Source organism: Meles meles, chromosome 13 (assembly GCF_922984935.1).
Source record: "Meles meles chromosome 13, mMelMel3.1 paternal haplotype, whole genome shotgun sequence".
In the NCBI taxonomy this organism is placed as follows: domain Eukaryota; kingdom Metazoa; phylum Chordata; class Mammalia; order Carnivora; family Mustelidae; genus Meles; species Meles meles.
In genome coordinates this window covers 86,073,309-86,094,179 of record NC_060078.1, presented here as the reverse complement: position 1 = coordinate 86,094,179, position 20,871 = coordinate 86,073,309, and the positions used below count along the sequence as shown (strand labels likewise).

At 58.7% G+C, this 20,871-nt stretch overlaps 1 protein-coding gene across 1 annotated transcript in view; it reads left to right on the top strand.

Moving 5' to 3' along the window:
• TCERG1L (transcription elongation regulator 1 like) overlaps window positions 1-20,871 on the top strand; it is a 172,398-nt gene that overhangs the window by 109,068 nt on the left and 42,459 nt on the right. The window contains exons 5-7 of the mRNA XM_046027910.1: window positions 2,030-2,121; window positions 5,445-5,533; window positions 18,222-18,376. Coding sequence (XP_045883866.1) covers window positions 2,030-2,121; window positions 5,445-5,533; window positions 18,222-18,376 — 336 coding nt within the window. The remainder of the gene's footprint in view (window positions 1-2,029; window positions 2,122-5,444; window positions 5,534-18,221; window positions 18,377-20,871) is intronic.

Below are 20,871 nucleotides of genomic sequence, written 5' to 3'. Positions count from 1 at the left end.
CAGGGATCCCTGGGGTCTGGCGTCTCGTCACCAGCCCGAGCCCCTCGGGTGGTAAAGTGGGACGGAGCAATCCAGAGTTCTGCCCGAGATCCAGTGAAATCGCAGACACTCGTCCTATGGCCGGTTCCACGAGAAGCAGAAGGTGTTACTGTTGAGGCTGCTGGATGGTTGGGTCCTGAGTCTTCACGACACAAAGGGTCTCCACAGGGTAAAGACGGGGTGTGGGCAGCCCGGGGGGAAGCGTGGACACACGCGACTTGGACGCTGGCGCTGGTGAGTCAGGCATCATGAGGACACGGCGTCCCCACACGCAGCATCGGGGCTGGCCGAGTGGTCCCGGGATTTCAAACCGAAGCACGCGCTCTCCTCGGACCCCGGGTAAACCGAGTCAGGCTTTTCTTCCCCTCCGCTTTCCCAGCCCGTGCCTCACGTTCTGCTGTGATTTGTACCTTGAGCCCCTCCTGCACGCGGACGTGCAGCCCATGCCGTGGGGCTGTGGGTGGGCGCCGCAGCCCCGTGTGGAGCCCAGAGCGGCCGGCACCCAGACTCCTGACTGCCGCCCACATCTGCACGGAAGGTGGGCTTTGCGGAGTAATCCCTGCGCGTCTGGAGACGCAGGCCCATCCTGGGGCTCTGCTTGTCCCCATGCTTGGTGATAAAGTGTCACCACTGACCTGAGGTTAGAATTTTGATGGCTCAGGTTTGGCTCGACAGTTCATAAAGCTTGACTCCAGGCCCCAGGGCTGATCTGCACATTGACCTGTATTCTCCAGGCCCTGACCCATGTCTCCTGGACGTGGTCGTGGCTGCCCTGGGGCCTGGAGGTCAGCGCTGACCCACCTCCGCGCTCTGGGACCAGCTGCCCTGCCGGCTGGACCCAGCTCAGCAGCCGTGAGGGTGCCAGGGGCAGACGCCCACTGTGGACAGATGATGGGGTGTGATGTGGGCACCCGGCATGTGTGGCCCCTTCCCAAAGCCTCCTTGCCAGGATACGTGGTAGGGGAATCTGTGTTTGCGGCGGGCTGGGGTAGGTGGGACAGAGGGGCAGGGGGCTCCTTTGGCCACCAAGTCTGCCCTTCCCCGCGCTCCGCCTGGTGAGCACAGACGTTGAGGCACCTCCCCTGTGTCTGCCTTGTGTGTGTGCGCGTGCGTGCGTGTGCGTGCGTGTGTGTGTGTAAAGCAGTGTCTTCCTGCCCCTTCCTGTCTTCCCCAGGGAAGGATTTGTGCGGGACAGACAGCAGCTCCCGGTCAGGCAGTCCCCTTTCCAAGGGCCCTGACCTTCCAGTCTCGTCCAGACGGGATGTGTTTGTTAGGTTGGGGTGTGGTTCGATGGTTTGGGATTTTTTGCTTTAACTCTTCGTATCAAAACGCTGGCTCATTGTGCTGTGTCTCACTGCACCTGTTTTTGGCTTGCAAACGTCTGGGGGCTGTGTGGACAGTTTGGAGTAAGAGGAAGCCTGATCTTTTTCTGTAGCAGAAGCTACATTTTTGCCATTTCCCCCTTCCTTTCCCAAAACAACTGCTTTGCCAAGGGCCGTGTGGGTCGGCCCATGGCGAAGCCAGCACCCACATCAGTGATAGGTGCACCGTGGTAACTGGGGTCTCCCCGGCGTGGGCCCCCATCCCCCGTCAGGATGGGGACCAAAGGTGGCCGGTTGTGGCCACCAGCCACCAAGGCCAAGAAAGCCTGGCTCTTCTGTCCCACGTTGGCCCTTGGCCCTTGTCAAGGAGCCTTTCCGTGTGGGAACTTGGGGTCATCCATCCTAAACCCCCATGGCCCGGTCCACCGGCTGTGGCCGGCAGCGCTGTGGCTGGTGCCTGGGCTCAGAAGGCAATGCCGGAGGAGCTCAGTGTCCTGGGAGGGGCTCGGTCACAAGACCACTGTCAAGGCCGGGGACCACACAGCCTCACTGGGGGATGCGTGGCGTGGGCTGCCACACTGAATTTTCAAGGCCACTTTCTGTCCTCATGTCGGTTTCCCAAGGGACGTGACAGTGGGACGCTAACGACAGTTGTTTTGGTCCAACAGGAAGAAGCAGGGAGCGCAGCCGAGTGCCCGCCCCCCCAGCCCTCGTGCTGCAGGCCGAGACGAAGAGCCCGGCCGGGCCCAGGGACGAGAAGGTGGGTGTGCAGCGCCGCTGACGTGTCATGGACGTGCAGCCGGGTGAGGGCGCTCGGAGCCGGGACTCCCCGCCCTGTACAGGGTTTCCCACCGGGCTCCGGGGGGGTGGGGGGGGGGCGATGCTTCGCGGTTGCTCTGTGACACAGAGCCAAACCCGGTGGGACAGTTCAGAGCTCGGCAGAGGGGCGGGGGTCCGAGGGCTTTGGGAACAGCCGTCTGGCCTTCCCGGTGGGTCCCATCCCAGGGCTCGCCCGGCGGGCTGCGTGTGGAGGAGCTTGGTACTGGCCTGGCTTCCCGCGGGTGCTGTCCCCACACTTCAGACAGGGCGGGGTGCCAGGCTGCGGGCACGCAGACGTCACCGAGGCAGGGCCAGAGCCCGTGTTTGGATTATTTCAGCTGCGTGTGGACCCTCCCCCCCAAACACCTTTGTGTTTTCTCCTCTCGTTCTAGTCAGAGGCTTCTCTTGGCCTTTCTGCCAAACGGCGTTTCAAGGGTTGACCATGAGTGTGTCTGGTGCCTTTACCTTTCGTGAATGACCCAAGGGATGAGCTCTTATTGCTACGTTTGAAAATCACAAATGGCACTTAATTTGCTCTGATCTCGAACATCCTGGAGGCCTGCGGTCCGCCTCCGAGCCTTGCTCACGTTCCTTCGAAACTCCTTCCAGTGGGTCAGTCTCTGCTGCGGGTGTGAACGTCCCGTTCCTGCCAGCCTTCCCACCGTGCTCCGGCGGGGGACCTCCCCGGCTCCGTCCCTGGCCTTCACGCCCTCCGGTCCTTAGCGCCAATGTCCGGCGTGAATGGGCCACACGGTGTTAGCATACATTGAACGTAGGAATTCTCTGTGAGGGATGAACGCCCGTGCCAGAATTCCATATTTATTAAACAAATATCCTTCCTGGTGCCTTAACCACTTTCGTTATCCCTGGGCTCTGTGCCTCTAATTCACTTTTATCACTTTAGTGCGGAAAGGGAGTTTTATGCCATTTTTATCACCGACAGGAAATCATGAGCGGCGAGTGGCACATGTAGAAGGCCTTGGGAATTCGCGGAGAGAATCCCAGCCTTGCCAAATTCAAATGTCCGTCCCCGCCACAAATCATGCCCCCGCCAGATCTGCGTGAGTAATTAGCCGGGGTAATCCACTGCTCAGAGGCCCTCGTTGGGTTTCTAGCGTTCAATTAGCTTCATAATGAAAATCTCCCTTCGTCTTTCTAATTGGATTAGTCGTATAAACTCCGTTCTCCATATATTTTTTTAATACCACGTTCCGAGTCTTCCCTGTTATGTTCCTTGTTTATCCTGACCTTTTTTCCTTCACAGGAAGGAAAGACACCTTCTAGGACCCAAAAATTCTAGAAGAAATTATTCTTAAACTTAGGGATAATTATATAAATTAAAAATCATTTTTTCTGTGTCATTATCTGTGGCAGTGAATGGAGAACCACAGGCAGAGCCAGGGAAAGGCCCGGGGAGCTCACGCCTGAGTGGGACGGCCCCTCACGTCCCGGTGTCGCCTGTCCGGCGGGGGGCGGTGCCCTGTCCGCTCCGTCCTCAGCCGACACCCCACGGGGTCTTTTCCGGAAGCATGTTGTCAGCTCAGGACTCCTGTCCTTCCTCTCGGCCGGCTCTGCTCCACTGGCCACTCCCGCCTGACCACGGGGCCCTTCTGAGTCCCTGTCTCGTGGCTGGGCGGGGGTGGGGGGTGATGGCCCCGCCGAGTGCCACGTTCCCGGCGTGGGGCTGAGTTCACCCGGGCTCGCAGAACCTCAGCATTCTTGGAGCGTTTCGTCTGACTCTCCTGTTTTCAGTGTTCCGTAGTTGAGCGTTTGCCTTTCCAGCTCGTGTGTTTGCGTGGAGGCTGATGCGGTGGGTGCTGGCGGGCACACATGGGCTTCTGTTCACGCGGCCTCCTCCCTGGCAGGCCCCACGGCAGGTGCTCGCACGGCGGCCCCATTTGGCCTCCTGGTCCAGACCGTCCAAACACATGGTTAATCACCTCCTCACCCACAGCGTCCCTTAAAGTCCCGGCTGGAGCCGTGCCGGAAAGCAAGATGGCATCCTTTGTCTTTCTTTCTTTTATTCAAGGAATCAAGAGCTTTAATGGCACCTGACATTCTCAGCCAAGAGCCCTTTTGTTGCTTTGAATAACATCGTTAGTGTTTTTTCATCTCACCTGATTGTTTGAGAGAAGGAGAACCCTGTACTGTATTATTCTGAGACCGAAACTGTAGAAACAGCTGGAAACGGAGAACACATCCCCCCCACACTGCGAGCATTTGCTGAGCTCCCTGAGACCCCCTCCTCTCCTTAACCACTCCAGAGTCGAAGGGACACTTTTCCGACGATTCCTCCTCAGGGCCTTCCGGCCCGCCTGCGGGAACTCAGATTGGTTTTCCCTCCCTCTGGCAGAGAGCCGGCGCTCCTCCCGCAGGAAGGCCGCTGAATAAGTTAATCCAAACCTTCGGTCTGCATTTACATCCCCCAGTTTCTATCCTCAAGCAGCTTTCATCTCTCTCCAAACTGTGTCCACAATGAATGATGAGCAAGGGTCCTGGCCATGTTTTGTTTTGTTTACCCTTTTAATAGTAGAGAATAAATCTTCATTTTCTTCTAGGTGGTGTCATGTTCAAACATTCCTTATTTTCCGAATGGAGATAGAGTGATTTCCAAACCAACTCTGCCTCCGCATGCCGTGTCCTGCCCTGAATGCTGTCCCCAGCCAGATGCACAGAAGGGCAGCTGGCCTCACGGGATGCTGCGAGGAAACAGGCTTGTGTCCTCCTGCCTTCACGGACTGGGGATGAGCCCGCCCCAGTGGCACCCGGGACCCCTTGCTGCATCAGGGTCCCTACCGCAGTGCACGGTTTCGGATCCCCTGGATGCCAGCTTCTGAGTCAGCCCATTTCTGGAGCTGAATTCCACGTGATTTTTTTTTGTTGTTGTTGGTTTTTTGTTTTGTTTTTTTTTACCCACGGGTTGTGAAGGCATCCAGAAGCATTCTCTTGGCCGCTGCTGCCCGTCTCCGTGTCTGCAAAAGCAGAGAGTTTAGCCAATTTGGGGTAATTAGGGAGATGCCTTTGTCTGAGTTCCTCAGCACGGTCTGTGGTGCCTTAAATCCCGTATTCTCAGCATAATTGCCCAGTCCCGTTTGCTTCGCTGTACTGAGCAGGTCATTATAGAGTGGGCACGTCGGCAGGTCTGTCTGCAGGAGACTTGCTACTCTTCCCTTGGTTGCCTAATTGAAGATGAGTGTTTAAATCAAAAAACAAAAACCAAAACAGAACAAAAAAGCAGTGTTGTCTTTCTCTTTCTGTTGAAAGGAACGGCCATCGATACTCGTCACCAGGGAGGACAGTGCAGCTGAAGGAAACAGACCCGTGGCCTCCACGCCAGTGCCCGGCTCGCCCTGGTAAGATGCCCCGAGACCTGAGAGCAAGGACAGGTAGCCTCGTCTACACCCGGTGCCTGCTTGCTGGCAGCGACGAGGGAATGTCCGTTCCCTCGGCGGTGACGCGGCGGCGACGAGGGAATGTCCGTTCCTTCGGTGGTTGGGACGTTCTGCAGAAAGAACATAGCAATTAAGTGATACGTTACGCTGTTCCAGACGCTGGCGAATCTGTATCCAGGTAATAAGCTCTTGCCTATATATCAGTGAAAGACGGCGTCTGAAGAAAACGCAGCACGCATTAGGCTTCAAAGGGCTTTTCTTCCCTCTCCTTGCAGAACATAGTAACCGAATGGCTGTTAATTAAAGATGCGCCTGGCTCTCTCCAGCTGCCCTGGGAGGATTCCTGAACTTTGAGTACGCCGTGCTCAAAAGACCCTCCACCAGGGAGCCACTGTCTTTGGTTTTTAAAAATGTCCTTTTATAATGGAATAATTTGGAAGCAGAATAAAAAGGTTATTATAATAAAAATTAGTTCTGAAACCTGAAGACGAAAGGGTAGGACAGAGCTGGAAGGAACAGCTAATTCGGACAACAGAGACCGCACATTAGCATCTGCGTCAGGCGCGTCTGCGTAGGAACCCGGTGTGACATCAGCCTCACCCGGGGTCCCTGGTGACCGGCGATGCGGGAAGAGCACGCTGGGCATCACCGGGCCCCATGGCTCGGCCCTGAGCACCTGCTTATCGTGCTAAGTCATGTTCTTCGCTGGCGAGACTGGGCATGGGCTCCTTCCCCGCACCGCCCCCACCCCGCCATGCCCCGTCTTCAGCTGAACCCACTGTTGGCGCAGGCCCTTCTTTGGCTAATAGTTCCCACCCAGCTCTCCGGTCATCCCAACACTTGGCGAGTGTCCTACAATTCAGTTGTGACATGACGCAGAGGGGACCGGACCCAGGAGCTAAGGGCTCTATCACTCAATGGTGCCCTCGCTTCAGACCCAATGGGGCGCGGGGTGACCTGCACGCTGGCCTGGCTGACCACCAGTGCGGGGCTTCCTGCAGCTCCCCGTGGGTGTGAGGATTTGCTAGGACGACTCAGAGCTCAGGGGAAAGGTTTCCTCGTGGTTGCGGTTTTACTAGGAATGATCCAGCTCGATGGAGGAGACCAGCACTTGAGCTGCGTGGGGAGGTCCGCGACCTTCTGTGCCCCCAAGAGCAGCACCCCAGGACACGGGTGCTCACGAGCCCCGGTATTTATGGACGTGGCATCACAAAGGCACGGCTCCTTGGATCACTGGGCAAATGGAGTGAAGACCACAAACGCATTCTCTGTGATGCCGCGAGCACTGGCCGCGGCTTCCGGAACCAGACTCCCTAGTGTCTCTAGGGTAGGCGCACTTTCCACGTCCTCTTGAAGGGGCAGGGCAAATTCAGCGCAGGGGAGTGGGGCTTGGAGGATCATGATTCGGTCGAAAACGTGACCTTGAGCAATGGAGGTTTCTTTAACTGTGAAGCCGCAGCGTTCCTTCCTCCGTAATACCGTGCAAGGGCACAGAAGGGTAAGCGTGTCAGAGAAGTCACACAGTCCCTCCCGTCGCTCCCTGCAGCGTGGGACCTTTGTCTGCAAACTGTGAACCAGCCTGTGCCCTTCCTGGGCCTCCTTGGGCTGGCTGCAGCCGGCCGTGGGGCCTGAAGTCTGGCGTCCTCTCGCTGACTCACCAGCAGGATGGGGACGGCGGCCCCAGGCAGGCGGGCTGGGCGCAGGCAGGGTCACCGTTCTGCAGGACGTCACAGGCCCGCAGGTGTGCAGACACGACCCGAGGAGGTGCTTTCTGGGTGGCAGTCAGGTGTGCTGGCTGGAACCTGCCTGTCCCTTCCCCGAGGCTGCGGAGAGGCTGCCCGGGCCCGCCCTCTGTTCCTCGGTCCGTGCTTCTCTGACCCGGCGCCCTTGAAGGAGAGCGTCTGGCCTTGCCGAGCGGCTGTTCAGTTAAGGGCCGGAGCGTTGACAGACGCCCTCCCCCGACACCTTCAAGGCTGGGTTTGCAGGTCCCCTGAACACCGCAGAGGGACCTTCGACCTCTCGGGGGAGTGGCCCCCACTCCCTCGCTCTGCAGCTGGGAGGCGGCTTCACGTGCAGCTCTGACATCCTCATTTGTCTCCGTGTCGCACGCGTAGGAGCCTGGTCCCAGCGCTCCGCACAGACACCCCAGTCTGCCGCCGGGAAGGGGCCCTGCCTTGGGCGCCGTGCCTGCTTCCCGTGCGTAAACCCGTCCCGACAGCCTTGTTCTGCGGGTTTGCTCTGGGTGGTCTTTCTCCCGGTCCTTCGGTTCTCAGGAAGTCGGAGGGCAGAGGGACCCACGGCAGGTGCAGGGCCCTGGCTCTGTCCCCGTCACCCTCACCAGCCACCTGTGCATCAGGGCATCTGAATCGGCCCGTGGCATGTTGACGCCTCCGTCATCCAGACATCGACTCCTCCAGGAACACGCCTGTGCCTCTCGTCCGGAGGGCTTAGTGGTGAAGCGGGATGGGGGATGGAGGGATGTGACTGGGTCCCTTGGAGGTGAGCAGGGAAAGCAGGCATGTCCGCAGGTGTGACCGGGTGACCGTGGGGTGGGCACCACCTCCCAGGCGCTCTGTGTTTTCACTGAGTGTCTTTACACGTCACCGTCCAGCGCCAGGGCTCCCTGCTCAGGTCTGGGGCTGCCTCCTTGCTCTACCCCAAGGGTACATCCTCTCCACAGTGGCCACGTCAGTCAGGCAGGCCCCATTCCTGCCCTCAGGAGCAGACCCTCCTCCAGAGGGAAGGGTGAGGGCTCAGGCCAAGAGCCAGGAGTGAGACATCAACTGTGAACCTGAGCCTTGACCTCAGACCAACATTCTCCTGACAAAACTTGAGATTTCTAGAAGATTCTAGAGGTTTCAGGATAGGTGGGACAGGCCACACAGGCTGGGAAGGGACCACTCTTGACCTCACAGAGCTCCGTGGGGGCAACTGGCATCACATGAGGAAGTAAGAGGTTTTGGAATCTACTCAGAACATGTAAAACGGAAAAAATGGAAATCAAAACATTCTTTTTTTTTGTAAAGATTTTATTTATTCCTTTGAGACAGAGAGGGGGAGAAAGAGGGCATGAACTGGGGGGAGGCAGAGGGAGAATCAGGGTCCTCACTGAGCAGGGAGCCTGATGTGGGGCTCGGTTCCAGGAGGCTTCATGGGCTGAGCCAGTCAGGTGCCCCTAAAAGGGAAATCAAAATATTCTTACTCTGCTAACGTTTACAGTGTGCTCACATTTTTACCAAATTGGAGCTGAGCCGTTGAATGTGTGGGAGGACGGCAGGGTCAGCTAAGACCCAAAATCACTCTAACGTAGTGGAAAAGGAGAAACTTGCTGTGGAAGGTTGGAAGCTCGGCTCCTCGGGGACCCCGCGAAAGCCCCAGGGCGCGTGGGCGCGTTCACTGCTTTGCAGGCGAGAGCAGGGAAGGCAGTCCTGCTCGTGGCTCCGTGTGAGGCCGGTGAGTGTGAGTGGAGCGCCCAAATGAGCAGCTTCCGTGATCGTTTCCAAAGTGCGGCCGAGACACACGGTCCAACGTATAGCCTTCTTCAAAGTACCAGTGTCGCACGAAGACATTTAGCAATGCCAGGCCAGTGCGGGGATGCCCGGTGGACATGGGCGAGGAGCCGCCGGCCCTCATTCTTCCCGCCTGTGTCAGCCGAACCACCGACATGGCTTCGGAGCCCGAAACGGTGTCTTCAGCCGGTCTGCGATTCAGAAGCTCGCAGAGCCCCGTGCCGCCAGGGGCCTCAGGATGCCGTAACCTGACACATGAAATTCTCAGGAGAAACAAGAAAAGGAAGACTATGTATGAACTTTCGTAGAAAGTGATGTCCTACCTGCCGCAACCTGGAAGAAGAAGCCGGAGGGAGAGACGTGATGTCATCCGAGCCCGTCCTCCGGGTCTGCTCCTGTCTTCCGTGTGGTCCTTCCCGAATAGCACTGTCCGGTCTCTTACGGATCTGTGCATCCATTTCTCGGGCTCACCTTCCTCCTTCTTTATAATTTGGCTTTTGACCCACAGGCCATTCGGGGACAACTCAGCCACTCTCTTATCGGAGGGTCATGAAAATGTTCTCCTTGGAACCGTTGAAGACATGAAAAAACTGAAAACTGTTGAAGTGTAAATTCATGAGCTTTGGCTCAACTGACAGTCAATGCTGGTGCCAGTCCAGAACATTTCACAGACCTTTACAAGACTCTGGATGTATCAGTAATTCCCTATTTTTGTAACATTTTTAAAAATGAATATTGTTTTGAAATAAGACCATTTTCCAAGAAGTCAAGATTAACGTAGCAAGTTCGATGTCTGTGACGCCTTCACAGCAAACCGCCGACTCCTTCTCCCAGCAGCTTAGAAGGAGATGAGGGCGCGCCGGGGGCCGACCGGAGCCGGAGGCACCAGCAGGAAGCTGACTCCACCAGCCAGCGGGTGCCTCCTGCCAGCGCGGCCCACTCGTGCCGCTGCCGTGAGGAAGGTCGCAGTTTGGCGGGTGCGCATGGGACGCTGCCCAAGTGGCTGTGGTGGAGGTTGGCGTGGGAGTCCCAGCGTGGCCACGGAGAAGCGGCGGGTGGAGCCTTCTGCCTGGGAGCCTAGGGGCCTCCTCTGGACAGGAGCCTAGAGGCGGGACGCCCAGGTGCAGGCCCCGCTCCGCCCGACTTTGTGATCACAGCTTGTCATTCTGACTTTGTTCGCTGTCTTAGCCCTGGCTGAAGGCATCTTTTTTTTTTTTTTTAAGATTTTATTTATTTATTTGACAGACAGAGGTTACAAGTAGGCAAGAGAGGCAGGCAGGGAGAGAGAGGAGAAAGCAGGCTCTCTGAGGAGCAGAGAGCCCGATGTGGGGCTCGATCCCAGGACCCTGGGATCATGACCTGAGCCGAAAGCAGAGGCTTTAGCCCACTGAGCCACCCAGGTGCCCCTGAAGGCATCTTTTATTCAGTCATAACTACCCATCTGCTGAGTGTGACGTTTTAATAGCAGGTTCTCTGGGTTTTTCTAAATCTCAATGGTGGACCCATTTGGCTTGTTCTTGGGTGAAGTTGGTAGAACCTTCCCAGGAAGGAAATTCCGCAGAGCGTCGTCAGTGAGGATGACGTTTGACGAGAAGGTTATCAGAAAGCGCCGTGAGGAGGATGCTGGGCTGTCCCCCTGCAGGACATGCGCTTTCCTCGCGTGAGGTCGTGGTGGCCAGAGCCCACAGCCATCCCTGCCTCACGCACTCACCGCGGAAGTGAAGCCAAATGTCACTGTGTCCCCTTAGAATCGTCAAGCCTCTCGTTCTGTCGAGGAAGGGACGGGTGACCCGTGACTGAGGAGGGGATTCCGATGTTCGGTGAAATGTTGGCCCAGAGTGGGGAAGGGCGACGAGCAGCTCGTGAGGAGGAGGCCGTTTCCACCCGCAGTGAGCCCCCGGGCGAGCAGCCCCTGGGACGGGACGTGGAAGTGTCATCCCCGCGCTGCTCCCCGCTCGCTCGCGGGAATCCCTGGGCCTCGCTTCCATGCCGAGGTGGTGATAGGGTGTGGGGAGCTGCTGCGGGCCCCTGGCCTGCGTCCTGCGACCGGGAAGGGACACAACGGCCAGGACCTGGTGCAGGGAGCAGGCCGTGTGTCGCCGACACCGTGACTCCCCAGAAAGGCGGAGTCTCCTGAAGCCCAGAGCCACGGTCAAGATGGAGCCTTCGGGATCTTTGTTCCATGAAGACAACGCATGGCAGTCCTGAGCCTCGTTCCGGTGTTGGGAACAGGCCTCCTGAGGTCCACGTCTCCTCTCCAAGAGGCTGGACAGACGGCAGCCGGGAATCTGACGGGAGCCCAGCTCTGCGCGGGGCTGCAGGGTGCCTTCCTGCTGCCCGTTTGAAAATGGGAAAGAAATGGACGCGCAGGAACCAAAGGCCAAGGGAGAGACGCTGTCCGGAGTTCGGACAGTGTTACGGTGACTGTTCAGAGCAGGGGCAGGCGCGTACGTCTCATGGACCTTCATCAGCCAAAACACCCTTCCCGGGCGCTGCAGGGAGGACACAGCCCAGGAGCCGCCACCGGCCTTCCCCACCGCTCTGTCCTCTCATCCCCCCAAGCAGCCTTTCCAGGGGAGGAGCGGGGGCCCCTTTCTCCCAGCAACACTGGATGCCAGGTGCCAAGCTGCCCCCGTCCGTTGTCCGGGCCGTGCGCCCTCAGCATCCCGACCTCTCCCCGGGGTGGCACCCACACGTCCAGCGTCTGGACCATCTTTTTTCTGGAATGACACTGTGAGTCCACCAGCCTGACCGGTCATCCTGGGGGATGGCAAAGCCACCACGTCCAGCCGCTGATTGGACATGAGTGTGTCCCCTCGATGACAGGTCATGGCTGTGAGCAGTTGTGGCCTCGTCCGGAGGAGCAGACGTCACCAGGACATCCACGCGCTCTTCCCTGAACCAGCGCTGTCGGGGTGGCGGGGCGGAGAGTGGGCTGAGGAGGGCAGACGGCAGCTCCTCCTGGGTCTCCTGGGCTCTCAGGACTCCACGCATGACCTCACGCCCGCCACCCCCCGCTGCGGGTCTTCCGGACCGAGCCTCCTGCGGCACCAGCTGGCTGTGCTCCAGGCTAACTCGGTCGGACCCCGTCTGCCTGGAGACGGCTCAGACCCCGCACGCAGGTCAGGGGCTCGGTCCCCGAGACAGCCCCTCCCCACTGCGGACCCCGGTGTCCAGTCCACGCTGTCCCCTCTGCTGGTGTTGACTGGCTGCGCATCAGAGATCCCCACGACCCCTCCTCCGGCTGCATTCATTCGCTAGAGCGGCTCGTGGAACTCGGGAAACTCTGTATGGACTAGATTTCTGGTTCGTTGTAGAAGGAACAACCCGGGAACAGCCGGTGGAGGAAGTGCAGGGGTGAGGTGTGGGGGGTGGGTGAGGAGCTTCCACGTCCTCTCCCGGGGCCACCCCTGCCAGCTCCATGGGGTCACCAACCCAGAAGGCCTCTGGTCCCCCTCCTTTTGGTTTTTGTGAAGGCTTCACCATGTAGGCGTGATTGACTAAGTCATTGGCCGTTGGTGACCCCCTTCTGTCCCAAGAGGTGCGAGGGTGGGGGTCGAACATTCCAACCCTCTAGTCACGGGGCGGGTTCTCCTGGCCACCTGCCCCCATCCCTGTGGGCTGTCCCCAAGTCACCTCTTTGGCATAAAGGGCTTGTGATGCAAGTAAGAAGAGACCCATGTCTCTGCTCTCGTGTCTCAGGAGATCCTGAGGACTTGAGGAGTGCTGTGCCACGAACAGTGATGAGACCAAATATGCATTTCTTACTGCAGGTCACACTATCGCAGGAGGGAAGGTGGGAGGGAGGTTTTCACCTTCTCCTCCGTACTCTGTGCCCCCGTACGCAGCCCGCCCGGTGCATCAGCCGGAGCTCCTGTGTGCTGCTGGGCCGGCCCTTCCTGAGCAGGATAGGGGTGAGGACAGGGAGGGAAGAGCAAAGGGCACCCAGACCCTGCTTTTCTCTCCAGGCCCGTAAGCCCTAGGGGGAGACCCAGGGGACATCAGGCTCTGTCCCCTCAGGACAGTCCTCCTGGGTCAGGCAGGTGGGGGAACAAATCAGGTGGAGAGAGGGAAGGACCCAGCGGGAATCTGGATACTCCTAGAGCTACAGTGTGGCCCTGGGGGTCTGCTGTCCTCAGGTGCCCCTGGGACCCCTGGCGTGTCCTGTAGCGGCCAGGGCAGACTCACCGGACAGGATCCAGATCCCCATCTGTGAGGGCTGCTGAGGGGGGATGTTCTGTCCCAGCCTGAATAACTGTGATGTGCTAATGTCATCCTCTGGGGCACAGGGACAGGTAAAGAGGAGAGGGGATATGGCAGCTCTCCAGATATTGTGTAGTGTGACTAAAGAAGGCGAACGTATACATATTACTTAAAATGTGCATAAAATGATACATAAAATTAATTTTGCATGTTACAGCTGGCTCTGTCTAGTTGAAACCAACCGTAACAAGCGGATGGGCAGACGCTATGCAGGCCGCCACCAGCTTCCAGGCTGCCCGTGTCCCCATGGCACTGGGGCTGGGCTCTCTGTGGCCTGGATGGAAACGTGCGCCATGTTCACTGTCCTCCCTCGGCTCTCTCCCTGGTAATACCCGCTCCGAATTGCCTAATTAGGTCCTCGCTTCCCCTCTCTGGAGCTGGGGTGGGGATTCCTGCCTACACTGTTAGGTTTGGGCGCTGGCCCTTCCGGTGATTCGGTTGCGGGAGGGGTGTCCCTGGACTCAGCTCCGGAAGTTTACGGAGGTATCATGTCCCCGAAACAGCCGACTGACCCAGGATCTTCGGAGAATTGTGCCAAATATGTCCCCAGTGCTAGTCTGTTCCTAGAGTTAATAGCAGCGCGTGGGGCCGGGGGCAGGGTCCCTCAGGAAGTTGGTGGTAGAATGAACCGCGTGCACTGGGGAGAAGATCTGGGCCTTGCCGTGGGGCAGCGTGTTTCTGAGTGTGGGGCCACCGGTTTCACTGGGGACAGGGCAGGTGGCAGGAGGGAGGACCGGGCTCAGCAGGCTGGTAGCCCTCAGCTCCGGCGCCTGGTGCTCAAGACAGCGGACTTGCCCTGGGTGCTCCGGTCTGTGCCTGGTTTTCTTTGGAAACCAAGACCCTGGCAGGAATTCAAGTGGGTCCCACAGGCCCTGCCAGAGCTCGGTCCCACAAGGACCTCCCCCGCCTCAGTCTCTCCACTAGAGGAGGCCAGGAATCTGGGGCTCCTCTCACACCAGTCAGTATGGCCTTGGGGGCTGCTTCAGCACAGACCCTAATTCCCTGCTGGCCAGAACCACCTGCCAGACCCTTCTGTCAAAGCCTCCTATCCAGACCCTTCCATCGGGGCCTCCTGTCCAGACCCCGCTTGCTCCCAGCTGCTGGGCCTTCTAGTCCAGACTTGGGTGCCCATGCCTGCCCGCCCAGACCCACCTGGCTCTAAGCCACCAGTCCAGGCTCACTGCCCCAGTTCACCCACGAGCATCACCCACCCAGGCCCGCCTGCCAGACCCACCGGCCTCCCTTGAGCACAGTGTCAGGTCAACACAAGATTGTTTCGTGGCCGCCAAGGGTCCAGAGTTGAAAGGCTCTTGAGCCCCGGGACACTGCATGACAGGATGTGGACTGCCCCACCGGGGAGCCATGGATATCTCCCTTCGTCTTCAGCTTCTTATTCTCAAGTCCCCTCCCTGCTGCTGACCAGAACTTTCTCAGGACCCAGCACCCTGCCTGGGTCTTAGGGAGACGAGCGCCTTACAGTCGACCAGCTAGGAGGCCAGCTGCTCCGGGGTAGAACGGCCTCCCAGAGCCAGGTGCGAGGGCGTGGGGGTGATCTGAGGCTGGGCCCTTCATGGACCTTGGTCTAGAGCCAGCTCTGCTCCCTCCCGTGCCCACAGCCAGACAGACAGCACTCCAAGCCACCGGAAACCTGCATCTCCATGGCCCAGCTGCTTGTGGGATGAACGGACGTGACCCAGGACCCTGGCATGTCCACAGAGCCTGGTTAACCACTCCCTTCCCAATAAATATCTCACGTTGTTGGCTGCATCCTTGAGTGACCGTAGGGACGGCTGTGCTGTGTTTGGTGGGATCAGGTCTTGGTTTGGAAAACCCAGAGAGCAGGTCTTCTGGGGAAGAGGGCGGCGGTGGGGGCACATGGAGGCGGCGTCCCTGGTACAGACACAGCCGCTGTCTCACCTGATGGAGAGCTTCCTGGAACACTTAGTCCTTCTTGCCCTTTGGGGTTTGTCCTGCTCCATGTCCTAGAGGGAGCAGCAGCAGTGATCTGGATGCCTGTGTGTTAGGAAGGAGGGATTTCTAGGCAGAGGGGAGCAGGAAAGGGGACAGGGCAGCTGTGGCCAAGCCCCGGCGCCCTGGACCATGGATCACACCGACCCCTTCACCCCGAGTCAGGCAGTTAGGAGCTGCAGACGGCCCCAGTGGAGGCGCAGCCTCAGGGAGAGGTCGGGACGGGCTGAGCACATTTTCTAAGGACGCGCGCGGCCGTGAGCTCAGGGCTTGGGTGCACCTGCCTGTGAGGGGGCTCTGAGAGGAGGGGCGGCAGCAAGGCCGCGACTGGGGTCTGGCCCCAAACTGGGACATGATGAGAGAAGAACAGAAAATGGGACGAGACCCTCGTCCACCAGTCTTTTAAAAATGAGGATGGCAAGACATGACTCGGCGGGCTGGGGGACACGGGCACAGAGGCCGAGCCACGCTGGAGGGCAGGTCTCTGCGCCCCTGGACTCCCAGCTGAGTGCTCTCTGCCTCGAGGGCTGTAGAGGAGGGAGCAGGTCAGTCAGTGCGGGGGGTGGGGCTCCGGGGCTGCTGGGGAGCGGTGGGGGACATGGGGCCGGCTGCCAGGGGCCGCGGTGCCCATGAGGTCTGTTGGCGGCAGTCGTTCTCCGCCCCATCAGGAGAGGTCGGGGCTCCTGGGCGGACACTGGGGTGAGGGGCCGACAGGAACATAAGGAGCCAGAGTTGCTCTGGAACATTCCGCTCAGGCCAAGTACCGTCAGACACCGCAGACCAGTCTGCCGCTGGCGGCTTCGGACCTGAAGCCGGAGAAGCTCCCGCAGCCGCACGTGGGGCCGCGCGGGACGTCGTGGGCAGCAGGAGCCTGAGTGGGCACAAGGCAGCGTCAGGAGAGGCTCGGTCACCCCTCGCGCTGCGGGCCTGCTTGCCCCTGACCCGGCAGGAACCGCCGTCCCGAGAAACCGGGTGCTGATGAGAGCGGGGAAAACCATCCCCTCCAGGCCCCCAGCGCGCGGGCTGGCCAGCGGGGTGCCGACGAGGGCTGCGTGCTGCCCGGAGCACGGACCGGCCAGGCGCCCTCCCTCCCTGGAGCTGCGTCTGCGTGGGGAGGAGCCGTGTTGCTGGGACAGGGCATGTGGTCCCTGCCAGCCCAGAACCCCAACTGGAGAACTCGGCTGTGGTGGAACTTGGGCAATTTACGGTGCCACGTAATTACCTTCAACTTAAACTAAGTAAAACCCTCCTGTGCCGACGAGTAGCTCATGACAAAACCCGTAGCTCCTTCGGGCCTGCAGAGGCAAAGCAGGGCCCGCCCAGGCATGCTAGGGCAGGGACGGGATCCAAAGTCCTGCTCCTGGTTGCCAGCCCTGCCCTCGATGTCCAGCCCCAGCACAGGCCTGGGCACCACCCCTGTGGGCCCGAGAGCCCCCCGCCTCTCAGAAACGCAGGGGCCCCGCGACTTGCCTCCAAGTCCCCATAGCAGGGTAGGGTGGGTGGGTTGGGTAGAATAATGCGCATTTCCATTCCAACCCGTCCTACACACAGGATGGAACTCAGGCCACCTGGACGAGGGGAAGCTCCCAAAGTCACCTGAAGGTCGAGGACAGGCCTAGAGCTGAAGGAGATGTCAGCCAGAGGGCGGGTCACCGTCTTCCACACTTCGGTGTCTAGGCCAATGGTGGCCAGTGCGTGTGGGCCCGGTGCTTGGGGTTAAGGTGACTTCTGGCGGGAGGTGGGTCCTGACGCTGGCGCCCAGGACAGAGAGGGGCCACAGTCTGCCACAAACCCAGAAGGTTCAACTCCGCAAATTTAGCATCTCATAATTCTGGAGGTCAGAAATCCCACCGCGTGTCACGGGACTCAAATCCAGGTGTGGGTGGGGCCGTTTGCTCCTGGAGGTCCTCCGGGGAAGACCCTGCTCCTTGCCTTTCCTGGCTTCTGGGGCCTCTTGTCTTCCTCAGCTCATCCTCCGTCCCGGAGAGCCACACGTGGGGTCCTCCCTCCCCCGTCCCAGCCTCGTGCATGTCTGACCTCTGCTTCCGTGACCTCCTCTAACCAGGCCCTCCTGCCTCCCTCCTCCACCCAGACAATCCAGGATCATTTCTGGTCTCAAGAAAGTACTTACCACAGCGGCAAAGCCGCCCTTGCTGCAGGAGGTCACACATTCCCAATTCCAGGGATTAAGACGTGGGCATGTTAGGGAGCCTCATTCTGCCCACCACACCCACGACCCTGGCCCAGCCGGCACACGGATCCGTCAGACCATCTCAGCAGCCCTCTGGGGATGAGCCTGGTCTGTTCAGAATCCCAGAACGCAGGGTTCAGCCCCCAAGCCCTCTGCATGGCCCATGGGAGGGGGCAAGGAGGCAGATCGAGGTTAGAGAGTGTCCTCTGTGCAGAGCTGAGTGTCCGGTGCTGGCTCGCTCCATCCTGACGGTGCACAGCACGGCTGGCTGGGCAAGGGAGCAGCCGGTCGCCAGGGATGAAGGCAGGGCCTAGAGGAGGCTCCTCATCGGTCAGAGGTCCCCGGTTAGAGGAGAACCAATAGCCACAGCTTCTCAGCACATGTGGGCTTTCCTGCGCAGTCCCACTGCTTCTGGAATCTGGGAGCCCTGGCCTGCAGGGCTCTGGGAGGCCGCTTGGGAAGCTGGGGCCCGGGGAGGGGGAGGACTTGCCCAAGGAGAAACGTCCAGGAGCCCAGACCAGAAGTGGGGAAATAGGAGAAGCTCTGTGAAGTCCCCCAGAAAGCCAGACACAGCTATTATGACTTAGATGGGACAGAAGTGACCTTTGCCAAGGGGCGGATTTCGGGCCCCGGGGGGTTTCTGGGTCAGGTCGCATGCCGCTGATTTCTGAACTCAGTGTCTTCGCAGGGACCTGAGGCGAGTTTTCCGCTCAAACAGGTGTGTGGTCTGGACGGGCGACGACCGGGTTTTCTTCTTCAACCCGACGATGCAGCTGTCCGTGTGGGAGAAGCCGCTGGACCTGAAGAACCGCGGGGACCTGACCAGGATCATCGAGGACCCGCCCCACAAGCGCAAGCTAGAGGCCCCGACGTGTAAGGAGCCGCGCTTAAGCCGGGATCCCTCACCCTCCGGCGGGACGCGGGGGGGTTGCCTGGCTGGGCCGGAAGCCCATTTCTGAAGCACTTGTGTTCGCTCTTTGAGAACGTAGTCACTGAGGTTTTGTAGCACTTTCTGCCAGAGACATTTTCTTCCAGGGTGGTTGGGGCTTTCTGTCCGCGTTTCGTAGCGCGGTGAGCTCAGGGAAGGTGTTTTCGGTCCTTGGCTGCTTGAAGCCCCCGCCCCGGTCATTAGCCAGCTTTACTTTTTGCTCCAGATGTTTCCTGAACTCCGCGTGGGAGACCACATGCGCAGACGAGACCATGTTTCCGTCTCCCTCGCACTTTCCCGTCGGAGTTGCGAACGGGACCCATCCCTTGTTTCTTCCAAGGGCGCTTAACTTCCCGGGAAGGCAGGTGTTGGGGGGAGGGTGCGTTCCCGCCGGAGGGAACAGGCACCTGGCAGACAGGTCGCTGTGTCTGCAAACAACCGTGGAAATCCCATTTCCCTGGAGTCAGAGAAGAACCGTTAGCGTTTCCGGCAAGGGTCCTTTCTGATCAGATGGGATATATTTTTTATTAGCTGCAGTGTTGGGAAAGCCCGTTCCCCAGGCACGCAGTTGAAAGAGCGTTGGCTTCACCGTGGAAACTCAGAGTCAGGAGCGGCCTCCCGCCCGAGAGGCACACACACAGCTGAGAGGCCAGGAAACTGGATCTTGACCCCTTAAAAGAGGGTTTTGTTTTATTTTTATGGGGTGTTTTATTGACTTTGCTATGATGTTTTTTATTCTCATGATAGAGGGCCAACGCACGACAGTATCTACCCACGGTTTTAGTCAAAGCCGGAGGCCTTTAGCTGGAACTTTAGAAAACAGTGTTTGAAAAGTTTTCTAAACATTTTTAACCATGCCAGGAGCCTGGGAAACGGTGCTCTTGACGCGGGCGTGGTGTGCTGGGATTGGGGCAGGCAGGTTTCATGGGCTCGTTTCACTGAGATGACGAGAACGTTCTCCAGCGGGCCCGGGGCAGCCCCCGCTGGGACGGGAGGTGTCTTCGGTGCACACGTAAGTGCGTCTGTGGGAACGTGGCTGTACGCGGGGACCGGAAGCCTTGGTTTGTGGTTTTGTCTCCTCTGATGGGGCACCGTCTGTTTTTAAAGGGATGTGTCGTTGAAAGGTTTGAAAACAAATCCTCATGGAAAACAATCTCCCAAGGCCCAACTCTCGGGCAGCCGAGCACGGCCCCCCTCGGCCTCACGAGACCCCCAGTCCCACGAGACCGGCCAAGGGGCGGTCACCGCTGCTGCGAGTGGGTTTGGTTGGTCAAAGACAAATAATGCAGTTTCCTTAGCTGGCACCGTAGATAACTGGGTGCTGTTCTCCCCTCCCCCCTTCCTCCTTCCTTCCCTCTTTTTTTCCCCCAAAGCACTGGCAGGCATGAGAAAGGAACTCATTAAGGCCATGCCGGCTGCCCTGTGGCTTCTGTCCTTTGGACCCAGTGACACCAGGTCTAGGAGAGACAGAGGGTGTCGGCAGAACTCGGCACTGAGCCTTCTGCCGTATCGGAGGGAGGACTGGGGTGAAGGGCAGGTGGAGGATAAACCGCTGTGTATGAAACACCAGAAGAGTTTGTTTGTGCAGAAACCGGGTTCCCGTGGAGCAGGGCCCCATCGGACACGTGCCTGGCGCTGACGGGAACCGGGGAGAGGGGGGCAGAGAAGGTGGGATTGGCTGTAGCTTTGAGCCCCTTTGGCGGTCTGCGACCGGCCGTCCGCGGCGTTGTGAGTGATGCTGCAGCCCTGAGACATGCACGGGCCTTGGTTTCAGTTTGCTTAAATGGACCTCCCAGGCCTCAGAGCCCTGGCAGCCTAATGGCCTCTTGTTTAATTAATTTAACAGCAGGATCTAAATTACCCGGGTCACAGATCAGCGTTCCATCTCGCTCACTGTGCTCAGGAAAAGTAGAATTGAGGCTGAAGTCCAACAACACCACCTCAACAAACCGAAATACTGGATTAATCGAGATTTGCTGCATCAGACGCTCGCTGACGCCCCTAACCACTCTACCGAGATAGATACACTGATTCCGTTACGTGTCGTTACAAAACAAGCTTTAACCTTGTTTCTTCTTGTCAAAAGAGGACAAGGCTTTCTTAAAGGAGTGTTGCGGCTTTTTAACCAGAATCTTAAAGATATGCAGATGGCTGCGACTCCCGACTTCTTGTTGCGGATGAATTGACATTTCCGGGAGTAATTTCTAATTTTCTAAGATCCACCCACCCAAACTGTTTCGTTTGCTGCCAGACAATTAGGGCAGGAGGTATTTCTGGAGGATTCATTAGCGATTAGTGGGCAGAGTTGATGACCTCCAGCCTTCGGCAAGTGACATTTTTCCCTGGCTGTTCATCCATCGTGACTCATCAAAAGATTTGACCCTGATTATTTCGAGAACCGGCCCTAGGGGAAATTGTTCTTGGTGGAGAATGTTGTTTT